This window comes from Antedon mediterranea, chromosome 11 (genome assembly GCF_964355755.1).
Source record: "Antedon mediterranea chromosome 11, ecAntMedi1.1, whole genome shotgun sequence".
Taxonomy (NCBI): Eukaryota; Metazoa; Echinodermata; class Crinoidea; order Comatulida; family Antedonidae; genus Antedon; species Antedon mediterranea.
In genome coordinates this window covers 8,108,649-8,124,425 of record NC_092680.1, presented here as the reverse complement: position 1 = coordinate 8,124,425, position 15,777 = coordinate 8,108,649, and the positions used below count along the sequence as shown (strand labels likewise).

Sequence of the window (15,777 nt, the reverse complement as noted above, 5' to 3'; positions counted from 1 at the left end):
GCAAAAACAATAAAATAAAATAAAAATAAATACGCCTACTTTGCCACATAAAAATACAAACAATAATTTTCCTCAGTCTGCTTTAGGCCTACATTATAAGTTATAAGTAATAATGTATTTGATACGATATTCCTATACTCACGTATTCGTTTGAGAATGGGGAAATAAGTTACAACCACCGTTACAATTTACTTCCATGTTTGCGGAAATTGTTGTTTTTTTTCAACAGGCCTGCTGAATCACGCATGAGGCATTCACTCACAAAGAAAAAATAAATCGGCCTTTTTAATTTTTTATTTATAAATCTATATAATAAGGACTGTACGTTAACAGAAATTAAATAATTAATTAGTATTATATTTTACTTTGCGTCTATTTATACGTAAATTTAATGTGTCACAAATAGGCCTATTATCACATCAGGATGATGAGCAGCTGGTAATAACGACATAATCATTTACGGTATATCGCCTGTTTTTTTCGTTTTTAAACGGTAAAAATGTGAAAAAAATAAGTCGATTGCGCGCGGATTGATATTTTCATTTTGCTTCTGTGATGCACCAACTTAGGCCTGTTTTCGATATCGATCGTGTGTGAAGGCGTGCAAAACAAATGACAGAACCGTAACTTTTCAGAGAAAATACTTGGTCTAGTCGTACCATCATGGTCGAGTCTTCTCCAATTTTTATTAACGGATTTTGCATGTCACAAAAAAGACAATTAATGCAGTAACTAGACAAATGCCAGGCTAGATTAGCTGGCCAGTTTCTAGGCCTTTATCATAGGCCTAATTAACCATAAAACGTACATTTTAAGACAAGGAGTAACCTGGTTTAATTTTTTGGAAGTAATAATTATTATTAAGCTCTTCTATGCCTAGAGCTATTTGCATTATTTTACAAAACGTCGACAATTCCAGTGTAGCCTACTACTGCATACACCATTTCTTAAATATTTACTTTGATATAAACAGTTACCTAAGTTGAAAAAAGAAATAGTATGATTACATTTACATACAGAATATTTTTTAATTTAAATGTCTATATAATATATAGACATTTAAATAAAAAAATATTAGGCCTAGTACATAATAATATTATACAGCCAAAAAGATGTAAGATATAAATATAGAAACATTTAAAAAGTTATTTTAAGATATAAAAATATATACACATTTTAGAAGTTACACATTATATAGATATTAACAAAACAATATTCACTTATATTTACAATTTACAATGTTTTTTAATTCAATTAATTTGAATTGTTTTTATTCAATCACCAACTTAGATGTTATAGAAGTCGTGACGTAATATATTTCTGAGACCAAAACATCCTCCTCCTAAACATGCGTTGGCATAATTTGTTGTTTTTTCTTGTTTTCTTTTAATTCACGTCGCCTATGTCTGAATAAAAGAATGCAAATTTAAAAAAAAGATAAATTAGAAGCACAATTGTTTTGGCCGCAATATTTTGTTATTGTTATGCATGCCATGATTTAGCCAGGTGCCATATTCACCAATCACACTTTATTTCCCTTATTTAAGTATTTCCTTTAAATTGTAGGCCCTATTCATTTAAATAAGAGATATAAATGTTTATGTTGTTTCCCTATAGTGTGAATGGTGAATACGGCCACAGGTTGTCGAACGTTGCCTATTTTCTCAGTTATTTTATCCACCGTTATCATCACCATTGTCATCATTCTACCATCGGTGCTCATTTGCAAAATTTGTATTTGAATATTATTATTATTAATCTTTGACGATGTTTTTTTTTGCTTTTGATGGAAGGTGCCCCTCCCCTTACAAGTATAGTGAGGCCCATTGTTTGTAATCTTGTTCCCTTATACATCATTTTCTTGTGTGTTGTATTGCTAATGAATGAATTAATTAATCGTATTTAGACCTACCTGATATCTCCGATGGCGTATACGATAAAAACACTGAGTATCACAAGAAATGAGAATCCGCCAAATACGATGTACGTATTGATATCTGACAATGCAAGTTACACAAAATGTCTCTATATTAAACATTGCTATTCCATAACATTATTAAAGGTGGTCTGGCGTAGTACGAAATCTTGCCATAGACTTATAGGAAGACTGGGAATGTGTAGCAGGAAAGTGAACGATTATAAAGTACAAAATGAGGGGTCGACTGACCGACTTGGACCATGTGGTGATCGTCTTAGTTTATGACTCACTTTAAAAACTCGAAAAGAAGAAATAAATATTATAAACAGAAAATGTAAATATAGAAGATGGTTACCTTTAAATATGTCAGCCCAGTGCCCGTCGTCTCCATCATGTCTAACTGTATAAGGTGGATTCAGCAAAGTAAGACCTGTAATTGTGCAATCAACAAAAAACTATTAATGAAAACTCTGAATAATAAAAATTAAAATTGGCCCAGAAATGAATTAGATTAATTTTGAACGGTTAACGATGTAGACCTATTGTCTCGCTGAAAAAAATATTGAATATTCCATTTTAATGTCATATAATATCAGGTTTATCCATTTTGACCAAAAGTATTTACCTGAAGAAACTGTATATTAAAGCAAAAAATAGGCCAAGTTAAATTAGCTGCCAGCCAGTGGGATTTTGCTTGAGTTTACAATATAGCTGATAACGTATTTTTTATCTTACCTGAAATTTCACAGTTATGACCAGACCAAGGATATTTACAAACACACACGTTTGTAGAATTGAGCTCTAAACAAGTAGCATCATTTTGACATTTATCTTCCATGCAATGTTTCGATTCAAATTTGAGATCACTTTTGAAATCATACGAATATATATATATGTCAGAAAAACTGGATATTTGCGGATAGTCCATTAAACCCATATCATAATCAATCGGGTTTGATTCTGGTACTATAAAAAAGACATGATATTGTAAGTTATAAATATTGAAATAGACTAGTTTAAAATTTATCCAAAAGAAAATCCAAGGTAAATACACAGTGTTACGTTTCAGTCATTTTTGTCATTTATTACCCATACATATCACACCAACAATCCTACTTGGACGCGACGCAACGAGACGTGTAGGCGCAAGGTAGGTCGACCAATCACAAGCGACATTTCGGGGATTCAACGTGTCATGATTGGTCAAATTTCTTACGGTGCGCTTACGTCTTTACCGCTGCGTCCAAGTAGGAATCAAGATGAAGAAGCTACTACTTGTACTCAAAACCAAACGCATTTGACCACCGATTATCAACAATATCTAACTTTACGCTTACCCTTTGGTAAATTCTCGCAGACGACACCCGCGTCTTCTCCGTGGCTACAATCGTGAAAATCGTACCGTGAATGTGGACATTCGTTAAGATACTTCTCATAGCCTTTGCAAAATGTGTCATCAAATAGAATAGTGCCTTTTCCTTGACCAAATTTTGCGCGTGGTGCTATTGCACGGGCAGTAGCGTATCCAAGTTGACGACAAACCACTCGAGCATCTTTGATATCCCAACTAAAAAGATAAATTAACCTCATCAGACGGTACTGTACTATGATCCTTTGTGTTAGTAGTACATAGTTGTATTTGTTTATCGGGCTCACATGTGTCAAAATGTGAAATGTGAAATGTGGATGTTTGTAATAAGAGAATACAGGGTTGTGACATGGACCTAGAATCGGCTAAATTTATCCGTCGACTGACACAAAAATTGACAACCCAATTCAAATTCAAGTACATGGAATTAATATGACGTCATAGGCTGTCGAAAGCTCCTTAATTATAATGATGATATGATGATACACCTGTACTTACTTATCATCGCAAATACTGCTCCATTTCCCCTTGTGTAGAATCTCAACTCGGCCTTCATAATCCGTTTCCCCATCAACAAGTCGGACTGGTTTATAGCGCGAATCCGTTACCTCTTTATAGTTATTAAAAAATAAAAGTTTCTTTCAATGTCATATGCAACAAGTTGTTTGGATGCATGTTTGTTTCCACGACGACTTCCACGAGTTATCGTTTTTTTAACAACCAAAAGACCATGCCTATTGACATGAAAATCGATATAATGATGTGATGATGTCACAAAAGTTAGTTTAAAAATGTGTACGCATGTACTAAAGAGCGCTTCATGTATTTGATTATCCATCACAGGCTAATTTCGTGGGTTATGTTATATGCTCTATAAAAGTTGTATAAAGTAGCCCGAAGATCTGTAAAAAAATCTTTCGTTTATTGTTTAAATTTAGAACCGTCTCTTACCTGTACTTTCTTTTGAAAGACATAGTACCCCGGCATCTTGTTTATGCGTACACTCACTCGGAAAGTCTGTGTACTCACAATTCAACAAACCATATTCTACTCCCGTGCATTTTAAATGGTTGAGGTGGATAGCACCACTGCCCACACCGAACCATTTTCTATTCACAATTTTCTTGATGCTAAAGAAGCCCAGTTGTCGACACACAACATACGCTTCGTTGAGATTGAAGTTATCGTTGCATACTGTACCCCATGCACCATTATGGTATACTTCAACACGTCCCTCTGCTCTCGTAGAACCTCCCCTCAAACGCACCGTTGATCCTGGATGTGTAAACATAATGGTATTTGTAGAAAGTGTATTGTACAAGCCCGGCCATATGTTGGATTGCAAATGGCGAGGGGTCTTTTTCTTGAAAATGAACTAAAACTATGACGTAGTTTGCCAAATGTTACATACATAATATATACATACATAATATATACATACATAATATATACATACATAAACAATTTATCAAAACATATTCCCATATGTAAAACTAAAACCCACTGATATGATTCCATTTTAACATGAAATATATAAAAATGTAATAAGTGTAAGCTTATTAAAGTTATGTATTTTCAATTAAATCACCATTACCATTTACAAAAACATATTATATAGGACGAATAGCAAGAATGTTAAGGAATTCCCTATAACTCCACCTTGCAAAACACCCAATATACGTTATGTTTTTACACTACGGCCATCTTATAGTCTGAGAACACCCTTATTAAAGGGAACAATTTGTTTGGCTCCAGAGAACTGGGTCAGAAAACCATCGGTTGCTTGAAAACTATTTTCAATTATTACTTCGATCCATTGTCTCTTATTTACCGAGCCGCCGGATAACATTATAACCTACATCTGTATATATCTAGGCCTACTATCTAATTTAGTGAACACGATCAAAAGTATAGATCTAATCGATCCTATTTAGGCTGCAGATTATATCAAAGTTGTGCTTTCTGTTATATTGACGCACTCATCAAGATCAAGGCTATTCACAGATTCTTAAATTTCATTCAAAAACTACAAAAGAATGAATATTTGTAAATGATAAATAATACGATGAGATCAAAATCACAAAGTACAAGTTAGGTCAAACGGTCCTGTGTGTTTCCCTATTCACTAGTCTGCGTATCCAGAATCAGTGGCGCACGCTGGTGACGCTCAAATGCAGACGACTTTTTGAATTGCTAACACGCAATATTACCCAACACATAATGGATGTATTACCACAGTTATTATTTATTAATAGTTGTAAAAAGTAGAATACTTTTAATAGCGTCATGCTGGCGTCGGACTCTATGTTATCCTCCTTTTAAGTTAAAATTATTGACAATTGTTAAAATACTGTTATTATAATTTAATTTGTTGAAACGTGACGAGAAAGTGCAAAAAACTGACTTATTGACAAGTAGGCAGTCATTTATATTACACATAACATTTTCAGTACCGCGGTACACTAGCACAAGCAAAAAACAAACCGACAAACAATTTACGTCTTCTATCATTATACAGTACTTTAAAGTTTACTGTCTATGAATAATACTTGATTCACACAAAGGCACGAGTTGTTGCCATGTGAGGACCATTTAGCGCACGCGTCCCATATCATTTTGATGTCATCAACTGAAGCAAGTGCTACAAATATCCGTTTTTGGCACACTTAATAATACTATTTAACGTATGTTATATGTATGGACGCATCTACTAACTTCAGTGTTACGAGATTCTGTTTTTTACGTGCCACCAAATGACCATTAATTATGTGAACACATTAAGAAACTTACACTGTCGTTTTTGGCACACGTACCATACCATTTAACCTATTTATGGACACGTGTACGAACTTACGAACAAGTGCCCGTTTTTCCGTATGAACACGTATACGAAATGTAGTGTGTTTCTTTAAGTCTTTTTTTGGCAATTATGTTGTACAGTATATCCTCTTCAAAATTAACCTGTCATTCGTATTGTTTAAGTCGAACTTAATTCTGTTTAATTGCGTGGGGTGTCTTAAATCCATAGACTAATACCAACAACAACAATTACCAATTCATACAGAATATGTGTCTTTTATATCGTATTTACAAACCATATTATGCATTGCATTTTGTGGAAGTAAACAGAATGTTTACAAAAAAATAATAATTTCAATCGTTCCATTTTATTTAGGCTTATATTGAATATGATTTATTGTAAGCCTTTTTCCAGAATTTAATTTTTAATCGTCATCGAGATACAGTATGAACCCTTACTTTGGGATGGGGGAACCATTATTTTGGGAGCACCCCTATTAAGTGGAAACTTTTCAGTGAATGTAAGGCGATATTACTATATCACTACGAACACTACGGCCTTATATGATTTTGATACTGTTGAGTTGCGGAGCCTCTATCCTCATTTTAGAAGTTCTCTGTATAGCCCTTACGGTAAGTATCCTAAATAATTATTTAATGAAATTTGGTAATGTCAGTGTGAAACTATAGCTTCTAAGCACATCACAGATTTTAAAATCGAAAATGTTGACCTTGTGATTAAACTTTCTGGTGCCAGAACGAACCGCGATTATAAAAGGCTTGGTAGCATTATTAGTTCCGCTTATACAGGCTTAGTAGAGAGAATAGCACGCGACTATTATTTTACAAAAGATGAACGTGTTGATAATACACCTGGGATATAAACAGAGATGCGTTATTAAAAGTGAACCTGTTAATGTGGATTATGTCGGGATTTCCCGCTTTATTTCTAAGCCCTATTAACTGTACCTATTTTGTTCTGGGTTGACATACCCACTTTAAGTAAGATGCTATGGTAATGCCTTACTCAGAATTACGAATAGCCTAATAATCAGGGTGGAATGGGTTCCTATTTTGTTCTTGGTTGACATACCCACTGTAAGTAAGCTGCTATGGTAATGCCTTATTCAGAATACTAATATCCTCATAATCAGAGTGGAATGGGTTTCTAATTTGTTTTGGGTTGACGACATGCCCACTGAAAGTAAGCTGATCGTAATGCCTTATTCAGAATACTAATAGCCTAATAATCAGGGTGGAATTGGTTTCTATTTCGTTTTGGGTTGACATACCCACTGTAAGTAAGCTGCTATGGTAATGCCTTATTCAGAATACTAATAGCCTAATAATCAGGGAGGAATGGGTTTCTATTTTGTTTTGGGTTGACGACATGCCCACTGAAAGTAAGCTGCTATGGTAATGCCTTATTCAGAATTACGAATAGCCTAATAACCAGTGTGGAATTGGTTTCTATAACCATGTTTGTTCGTATTTTTGTATGCACTTTAAACTCCATGTACGCAAATAGTGTATACCTCGTTCCAACATTATTTTGTGAAATTATTATTAATTCTTATTATGATTATTATTATTTAATTATTTTCTATTCCTTCCTACTAAATATCTTCCAATCTCAGTTACAAAGCATTGATTTTACTATTTTCTGTATAGTACCGATATCGGTGAGAATTCCGTTCCAATATCACAATGTTCTTACTTATGTGTATCAAGACAACAGTTAAAATGGTTTTATCCGAGTATACGTGTTAATTTACTTTCCGATGACTTCTCTCCCCTACCCCATAACAAGTTTTCGTATTTATGCGGAGATGTTACTTATTTTATAGTTTGTCAAAGTGAACGAGTTATTTTAACGACGATCCGGATAAGCAGAATGATTTAAAACTCACAAAAATGGTAAAATTAACTTACCTAAAATGTTCGCTGAAGAAACTAGTACCAAACTCCCCAAAATGGAATAAATCAAAAACGTTTGAATAATATTAACATCCATGTTAGTAAAACTAATGCAATACAACAGTAGTATTTTGTACAGTTGTTTTCGTTTTTAGTATAAGCACAAAATGTGTGTGCATACTAGCGCATGTCTCTTTTATGCATCGTTTTGATGGATAAAAAGGGTTTGTGTTACAATTGGTTATTGTGACAATGGGTAAATTATTCGGTGTTTGATACAGTGAAGTAATTAAGGTGGAACGAGTCACTGAAACGAAGGGCTTCTTCGAAACAGATTTAAAGTTAAAACATCTGGTAAGAAGTATAGCATGTTACTTACTGAATTACAATTTGAATTCTTTGGAATATTAAACAACACATAGAACTTATGGTGATTCATGGTTTAAAAAAGTAAAATCACGTTCGCATGATAGATTAAAGAATTAATAACACCACGCTTGCATCTCTATGCACATTACATTGTCGGTCTGGTACCAGAATCAAATTCATTAATAGTGGCCCATGTTATGTAGTTGAGGTAAGGTTTATGGCCTATGATACATGGATAGGCCTACGTGACACTGTATAACATATTCTGTCTATGATAATGCGAAATAATTTAGATTCAACTACCGAAAATCTTCTACACAATTTGGGTTTTTGTCGAGTGCGTTCTAAACTTTTATTTTATAGTTTTATTACAAACGAATTGACTGGCTGTATATTATTTTCCCCAATAAAACGTTACAGACAGGTCACTTCCATTGTTCGGACATGTAATTAATTGGAGCAAGAAATGATAAAAATCCAACATTTGTCTTTTTGCTATTTTTAATTGACCATAAAATTGATAGACATGTTCTTCAACAATCCGAATACAAAGTAAAGAAAGAATTGTATTTTATGAACAAACATTTTTACCTTGACGACTTTATTTTTCCAATCGGAATTTTAAAAGACCCTGGATGAAAAGACAGATACAGAAAATACAAAAGCGCACCGTCGGTAAAATAAAACTACATAAAGTCGATTGTTATTATCAAGAGGTTTTTAAATTGATTTTTTGTTATGTAAATTTGTGCCTCCATTTATATATTAAATACAACGTAAAGTCTTAACTAGTCAGCTAGCTTTTCATACTATTTTCGTTAAAAACATGCGAGGGTTATATTATAAAGAAAGGAACAACAATTATAATCAAGCTAAAGTATCAATCAACAGCATTTAACCTACATAGCAAAGATAAAGCCATTACTAGATATTAGTCATAATTCTCACAAACTAAACCAGGGAGTTGTACAACTCCCTGACTAAACAATGAACTACTTTGGTTGTTGAGTGCGCTTGAAAATGGGTGTAGCATGTTACCGTACTGCCTACACAGTGTATTCTTGCGAAATACACCAGGGTTGGAAATAGTTTATGCTGTATTCAAGGTCGTTTCCTTCAATTAATACAATTTGATGAATTTGTAAACATTCCATTTTAATTTTCAATAATATTTTGAAAATTGTTATGAAATGTATATTTATTCGATGTTTGGCATTGAATGAAGTAGGGTAGGCTACATGCATGGTTAACATTAAAAGCAATATCTAAACTGTAATATTTAGTGTTAGCAGGGAAGAGTAAAATTAATCTTTCCTGGTTCTAGTTACTAATAGGTTACTTTAAACGATAATAAAATACATAATGTACGTTCATCATGCATCGTCGTCGACATTAGATAATACAATAATATTCACACAGGTTATGACGCACTAGTACACTTGAACAATCTACGTTTTACAATGCTGTAACATAGGATCTGACAACAATTATACAAATACCTAATTATAAACTACAACAAGGCTTCTTAATACACCATCAAACTTTATGAGACAACAAAATGTGATTTTCCCATATATGGACGATGATATCATATCACTACCATATTTAAGCATATCACTACCATATTTAGGTACATCACTTTTTTTTTGCAAACTAGTTTGATACTGTAGACAGATTTTTAGTTAAATTATATAATTTAGTCGTACTCTTTGTTGTACTGTATTTGTTAATATTTTAAATACAGTCGTAATTCCGAAATTTCATTAATCAATTCAACTTGGAGTTTGACGAATTTAAAACAAACTTTAAAGTATACGTCTTTTCATGTCAGTTTAATCTCTGTATGCCTATCTAACTCTTAGTTATACTAATTAACCAAACATAGATAGATCAATTGCACTTTTTTTCGTGTTTGCCAAAACATTTATAATACTTCTATCCCCTCATCTATTTGCGCTTTGACGACCATTTGTGATTTTGACTGCTTCGTTTGTGATGTTGGCCGTTTTATTGTTTGAGTTAGTTCAGGGCATACATTTATCATCGTCTGTTTCTCTTGTTTGGTTTGACAGTATTGCCGCTGAGATGTTGAGGGGGAAACGTCGACTATTGTCTTTTGCTGAGGTGAAAAGTGGCTTGTTGACGCGTTAAGAACATCATCTGAATTAGATTGACGCGTTTGTGACGCAAAGTTATCTGATGGGGAGATTTCAATTGAAGATGATATTGATTCTAGATATTGTTTAGGTGAATAGTTCAACTCGCTGTGCGTTTGCGTTTCACAATTATCGAATGCGATGTTTGTGTACTCAGTAGATTTAGATAATACGTCTACATTATCCGATTTGTCTCCTGTCTCAACCACTGTGCTAGGGCTAGGACTATCATTTGTTCTGAAAAGAAATAACTTATTGAATTATATTTAAACACCAAGTTGAATACAATAGATAAATCTATATACACAAACACATTATTTAATATATCGTCAATGTCGTTTCTTTTATGTTTTTTACGTTTCTTTGTGACGTAACTATTAAATAGGTGTGATAGTTTCTTCTCTTTCATATTATGTGTACTTACCGTCTTTTCTTTAGTAATGTTATTGCAATTAAAATCAACAAAATCATAATCATTATTCCAAGCCCAATAAGTACAAGTGTTTGTAAATCTGTAAAAAAAATAAATGATCGAGTTTTCTTACTCAGTGTTCTTACGAAGAGTAAATAAGTATTTAAAAAAAGTAATTTAAAAATAATAGACATGATTGATTTATCTTCTGTAAAAGTAATCATTGCAAAATTTAAAAAAGTCTGCAAGAACTATACGATTCTGCATGCCTTGTTACTTTTACAATGAAGAGCGCCCTCTTTATCGTCACACAAAAATGTTCCAAATCAAGGAATAAACACCAAAGTTGCAAAAGAAACAAATATATTATTGTATTTTAACATATCTTGGGTTATATTATGTGAACTATAAGTATAAATAAGATTCATCATACATACCAAAATAACTATTTGATTGTGAAGGACTTGCAGATCCGTTTATTAGTACTGGAGTTGATTCGGTGGCAATGGATTTGTCATTCAAATTGCTTGTGGAGGTTTCTATTTTACCGTCGTAATTTTTTGTTGACATCGATTTTTCTCCCGAAGTTGTGGTTGCTATGTCGTTCAAAATATCTGTTATAAAGCCGTCATAAGCCTTGGTGGTATTTAACGTTATTAATGTTAATCGTTGTTGCAGTTCTTTAGTGGATAAAACAGCCTGTGTTGTAACGGTTACCCTTTCCAAATCGTCTGTTGCTGAAGCATGGTCCCAGGTTGCAATGCTTTCTACGTTTGTTACATTTTCATGACCATTGTTTGTCGTTGCTTCGGAAATAGTCGTAACATCGTTTGTAGGGGTTTCAGATGTCAAATATTCACTTTGAGTAGAATATTGTGTAAGATTTTGAGTCTTGGTAATATATTGATTTGTTAAAATGTTATTTTTAGTCGTTGAATTATTTACATTTCTAATTTGTGTTGATAACCGTTGTGTACTTTTTTCTGTCAGTGATGTTGTGGCCATGGTGGTTGTTGGTGACGTCACCACAGTTGATGCTGGAATTGAACTGCCTATCATTCTTGTAGATTCGTATCCAATGCTGCTGTACTCCTCTGTTGGTTCAAGGTAATAGTCTGTGTCATTATCGAATTCCTCCTCTTCTTCCGTATCATTATCTAAGACTGGAAACAGATAGATTATTTATAAATTAATTAAAATAATATGAATGTAGTAATAATTGTGTAATAATAAAGTAAAATAATAAAATGATACAGAGAGGGGTTTTGGCTGAATATGCTCTACTGGTCCCGCTAAAGTTAAACTCATGCTTTGATAATCCAAATCTGTCCATTATGATCTCCTATGTTATAAACTTTGTTCAAAGTGGTTCGATGACGAAGTTTACCATAAACATTCTTAGATCATGGTCAACTCCTACAGTAAATGCCAACAGACACCAGGTTTTTTATATTCACAATAATGGAAATACAAACCTGTAAGTTCACAATAGGTTCCCGTCCACTCAGAGGCACACATACACATATATCCTAGGGGATTACTTCCTTCAAGTTCGCAAGTGGCGCCATTTTCACATTTGTCTTCCGAACAAGGATCGTCTTCGGCTGTACTGCTTGGTATACTTTCATCCATCATAGGCCTAGTGTTTGTATTGCTAGATACGCTAGAGCTAATTTCTTCAGATGGGGTAGACTCAGAGTTGCTGCTCTGTAAGTCATACATTATGTGAACCTGGGAAGCTTCTTGGATATTAAATGAATACGATGACGATTGCTGATTTGATGTTTCTCCTTCGATATTTGAAGAGGAATCAGCAGTTGATAAATTATCATCAATGGAACTGTCTCCAGTACCTTATACAAACGTAAGAAATATTTAGAAATAAATAGTTGCTACTATACATTAACCAAGAACGTTGTTAAATACAAAGCATTATGATAGTAAATATAGTAAGTATGTCTTTCTAAAATAGTCTCACCAGGCGTTATCACTTAATAATATAATGAACGAAACGGCGTTAAGAAAAGTATTGATTTTATGAAGGAGGCTTCAGTTTTTTTTTGTCATGACAGCAACCAATAATCCCCGAATGGTTATTGTAATAAGTATTAGATGTTTACATAGTGAATTTCCTTTATTTACCAACATTATGACCGCCACAAATGACGCCAGCGTCTTCGCCGTGGCTGCAGTCATGGTCGTAAAAGGCCGAGTGAAGACATTCGTTCAAGGAAGACTCATCTCCACGACATTCACAGTTTTCATATAAGATCTCTCCTTCTCCACGTCCAAAGGAAGATCGTATGGTAGCGTTTACTGCATCGGTAAATCCAATTTGACGGCACACTACAAATGCATCTCGAATATCCCATCTATTGATTGAATACATACATCATGCTTAGAATGGATTAAAATGAATGATTCTCAATAAATGAAAGGTGAATGAAATTATATAAACATGTGCTGAATAATATTTTGTATAAATTACTGTCTCACAGGGGAGAGGATTGTTGTTTTTCTTATCTAAATTTATCACCAATTCCTAATACTTTGCTTTTTTATCTAAAATAATTAAAACATATATTATTAATGATACATTGTTAGTTATCTACTTTACCTATCATCACATACTGTCGCCCAACTACCGTTATGGTAAATTTCAACCCGGCCTTCCCTATCACTCTCTCCGCCAACTAAGCGCAGCGGTTTATAGCCAAGACCTGAAAGAGGAAAATTAGGCATATTATAGGCATATGACATGGCATAATCTATGGTTGAGAAAATGAACTATTGGTTCGATGTGACTGTTGCATGTTATTCAATTGTTTAAATTAAATAATCAATGTTCAAATGAAATTTAGTTTTCGCATATTTCTACACCACTACTGTATTAAGTTTTATCTTCTTTTGCATGCCAAACGGATGAATACTATTTTGCTTTCCTGCAATAGAAGCTCATTTCTAGCCGTCCAGCTGCTGTCGACACAAAATAAAAAGCGAGCACGGCCGGCACAGAATGTTGAAATACCACATGTTGCTATTCACGCTTCATCACTATATATTATAATACAACGTTTGTTTAAATACTGTGTAGTAAACAAGTGTTCCTCATCTTATAGTTTCAAATTATTTAATTAAATTTCAGTATATCACCGAGTTGTATGTAAATAATCATAAGGAATAACATTGATTATATATTGTTATTACCGTTACTGTGTAGGCCTAAATTGGCATTTATACTGCCAACAAATGAATCTCAGAGCCCAATGATGGAAAGTTCGTTCCATTTAAACGTGTGAGTGAATTAATAGTTAAAAGTGTAAAGGCATAATGCTTATTGTAAACATTTCAATGGAAAATGATACCACAACGCACTGATGATGATACACTGGTTGTGGTATGTTAGGCACCACTTGCTAGTCCTCATCATTGGGTATCATGGCATAACGGATATAGGTGTTTTGTGATAATATATATATATATATCACAGATTTGCTCACCTTTATCGTTTCAAATTAATTAATTAAATTTCAGTATATCACCGGGCGGTTTAGAATTAATGTTCTTTGCCTGATTTGTTTATATATATATATCTATTTAAACATTTTAAAATAACTCTATTGATATTAATATGTATCTTATTCCATTTCAAGCACGTAAAAATGGATAAATTATAAACACTGAGAAGAAATGAATATGGACCACAAGACCAGCTATTATCACCTACGATCCGTCAAAGTGACGAATTAAAATCTAGTTATATCTAATCTTACCTGTATCTTGTGAAGTCACACCAACAATTATTTCAACGGACACCAATAACAATGAGAGACGGAACATAATTTATAAACACCCATTTAAAATACTGTTAAAGTTTATATAAAGAACTTTGTCTGCGGCAAGAACGATGCCCACTGGCAGCATCGGATAATAGTCTAAATCTAGTGGTAGCCATAAGCCCAATAAGCACGCATCAACAGTGTTCAAGAAAGGACGGTTTTGTTTCTGGAGAACAACGGTCTTTGACGAAAGTCGATACGTGCGCTTACATGACGAAATGTCCGTCTTGTTTAGCAAACAATGGTGCGAACGGTTGAAGGAGAACCCGTGTAAACTTATTCAATGTATGGATCGATGTCACTAATGAACAGTAATAATAGATGTTCCTCGATTGTACCTGAATAATCTCAGACCAGTGAGATGTAATTATCCCTCCTCCGACTGTACTTTGGGCACAGATATTATATAACTCTGTAAACAATAATGATTAATTAACAATCTTATATTAAAAATGAAAATCAATGATTTTTTTTTTGTAATCTCTGCTCTCGCCACAAGTAATAACGGAATTCATAACTCATTATAGAATATTTATACTATTTTATATAAAAAACTATGAATTTCGAAAATATTGCTAATTGTATTAGTGAGTTTAAGATCTATTACACAATAATAATAATAATGGTATGTGGTGTTGACGTAATAGGCCTCTTGAACTACGAAAAGGGTGGCGACACTTTGATTACGAAGCCATCGTACATGTGTGCCTAATTCGTACCACGCGTACGGCGTGTGTCATTAGCATTATATGTAATCATATTACACGCGCGAATTAACGTGATCGTCTATTGTATCCTTTTAGTCTTTTGTCGTAATATACACATGAATAAACCTAAAAGTAATAAACTAACAGCTGGAGTTTAATTAACAAATCTTACTGAAAGGTTCAATAGACAACAAGTACCTGTTATTTTAAAAAGTAAACAAAGTAGAAATGGGATTTATAACAAATAAAATTAGGGTCATTGTGACACAGAAAACAGAGCAAATCGGAATT

The 15,777-nt window shown here is 33.4% G+C and overlaps 2 protein-coding genes across 2 annotated transcripts in view; both read right to left on the bottom strand.

The window, feature by feature from the left end:
* Positions 1–14,740, bottom strand: part of LOC140063162 (small ribosomal subunit protein eS7-like) — a 47,753-nt gene extending 33,013 nt beyond the window's left edge. Inside the window, exon 1 of the mRNA XM_072109630.1 lies at positions 14,737–14,740. The gene's annotated coding sequence lies outside the window, so the exon portion shown is untranslated. The remainder of the gene's footprint in view (positions 1–14,736) is intronic.
* Positions 668–15,058, bottom strand: LOC140063090 (uncharacterized). The gene is made up of 15 exons (XM_072109522.1): positions 14,714–15,058; positions 13,558–13,660; positions 13,083–13,312; positions 12,416–12,793; positions 11,378–12,103; positions 10,953–11,040; positions 10,300–10,765; positions 8,019–8,154; positions 4,239–4,562; positions 3,786–3,897; positions 3,256–3,485; positions 2,654–2,884; positions 2,274–2,348; positions 1,913–1,997; positions 668–1,406 (listed from the first exon to the last, which is right to left on the bottom strand). The coding sequence occupies exons 1-15, from the start codon at positions 14,778–14,780 to the stop codon at positions 1,343–1,345; spliced, it is 3,315 nt and encodes a 1,104-aa protein (XP_071965623.1). The 5' UTR covers positions 14,781–15,058; the 3' UTR covers positions 668–1,342.
* Between the last annotated feature and the right edge of the window lie 719 nt (positions 15,059–15,777).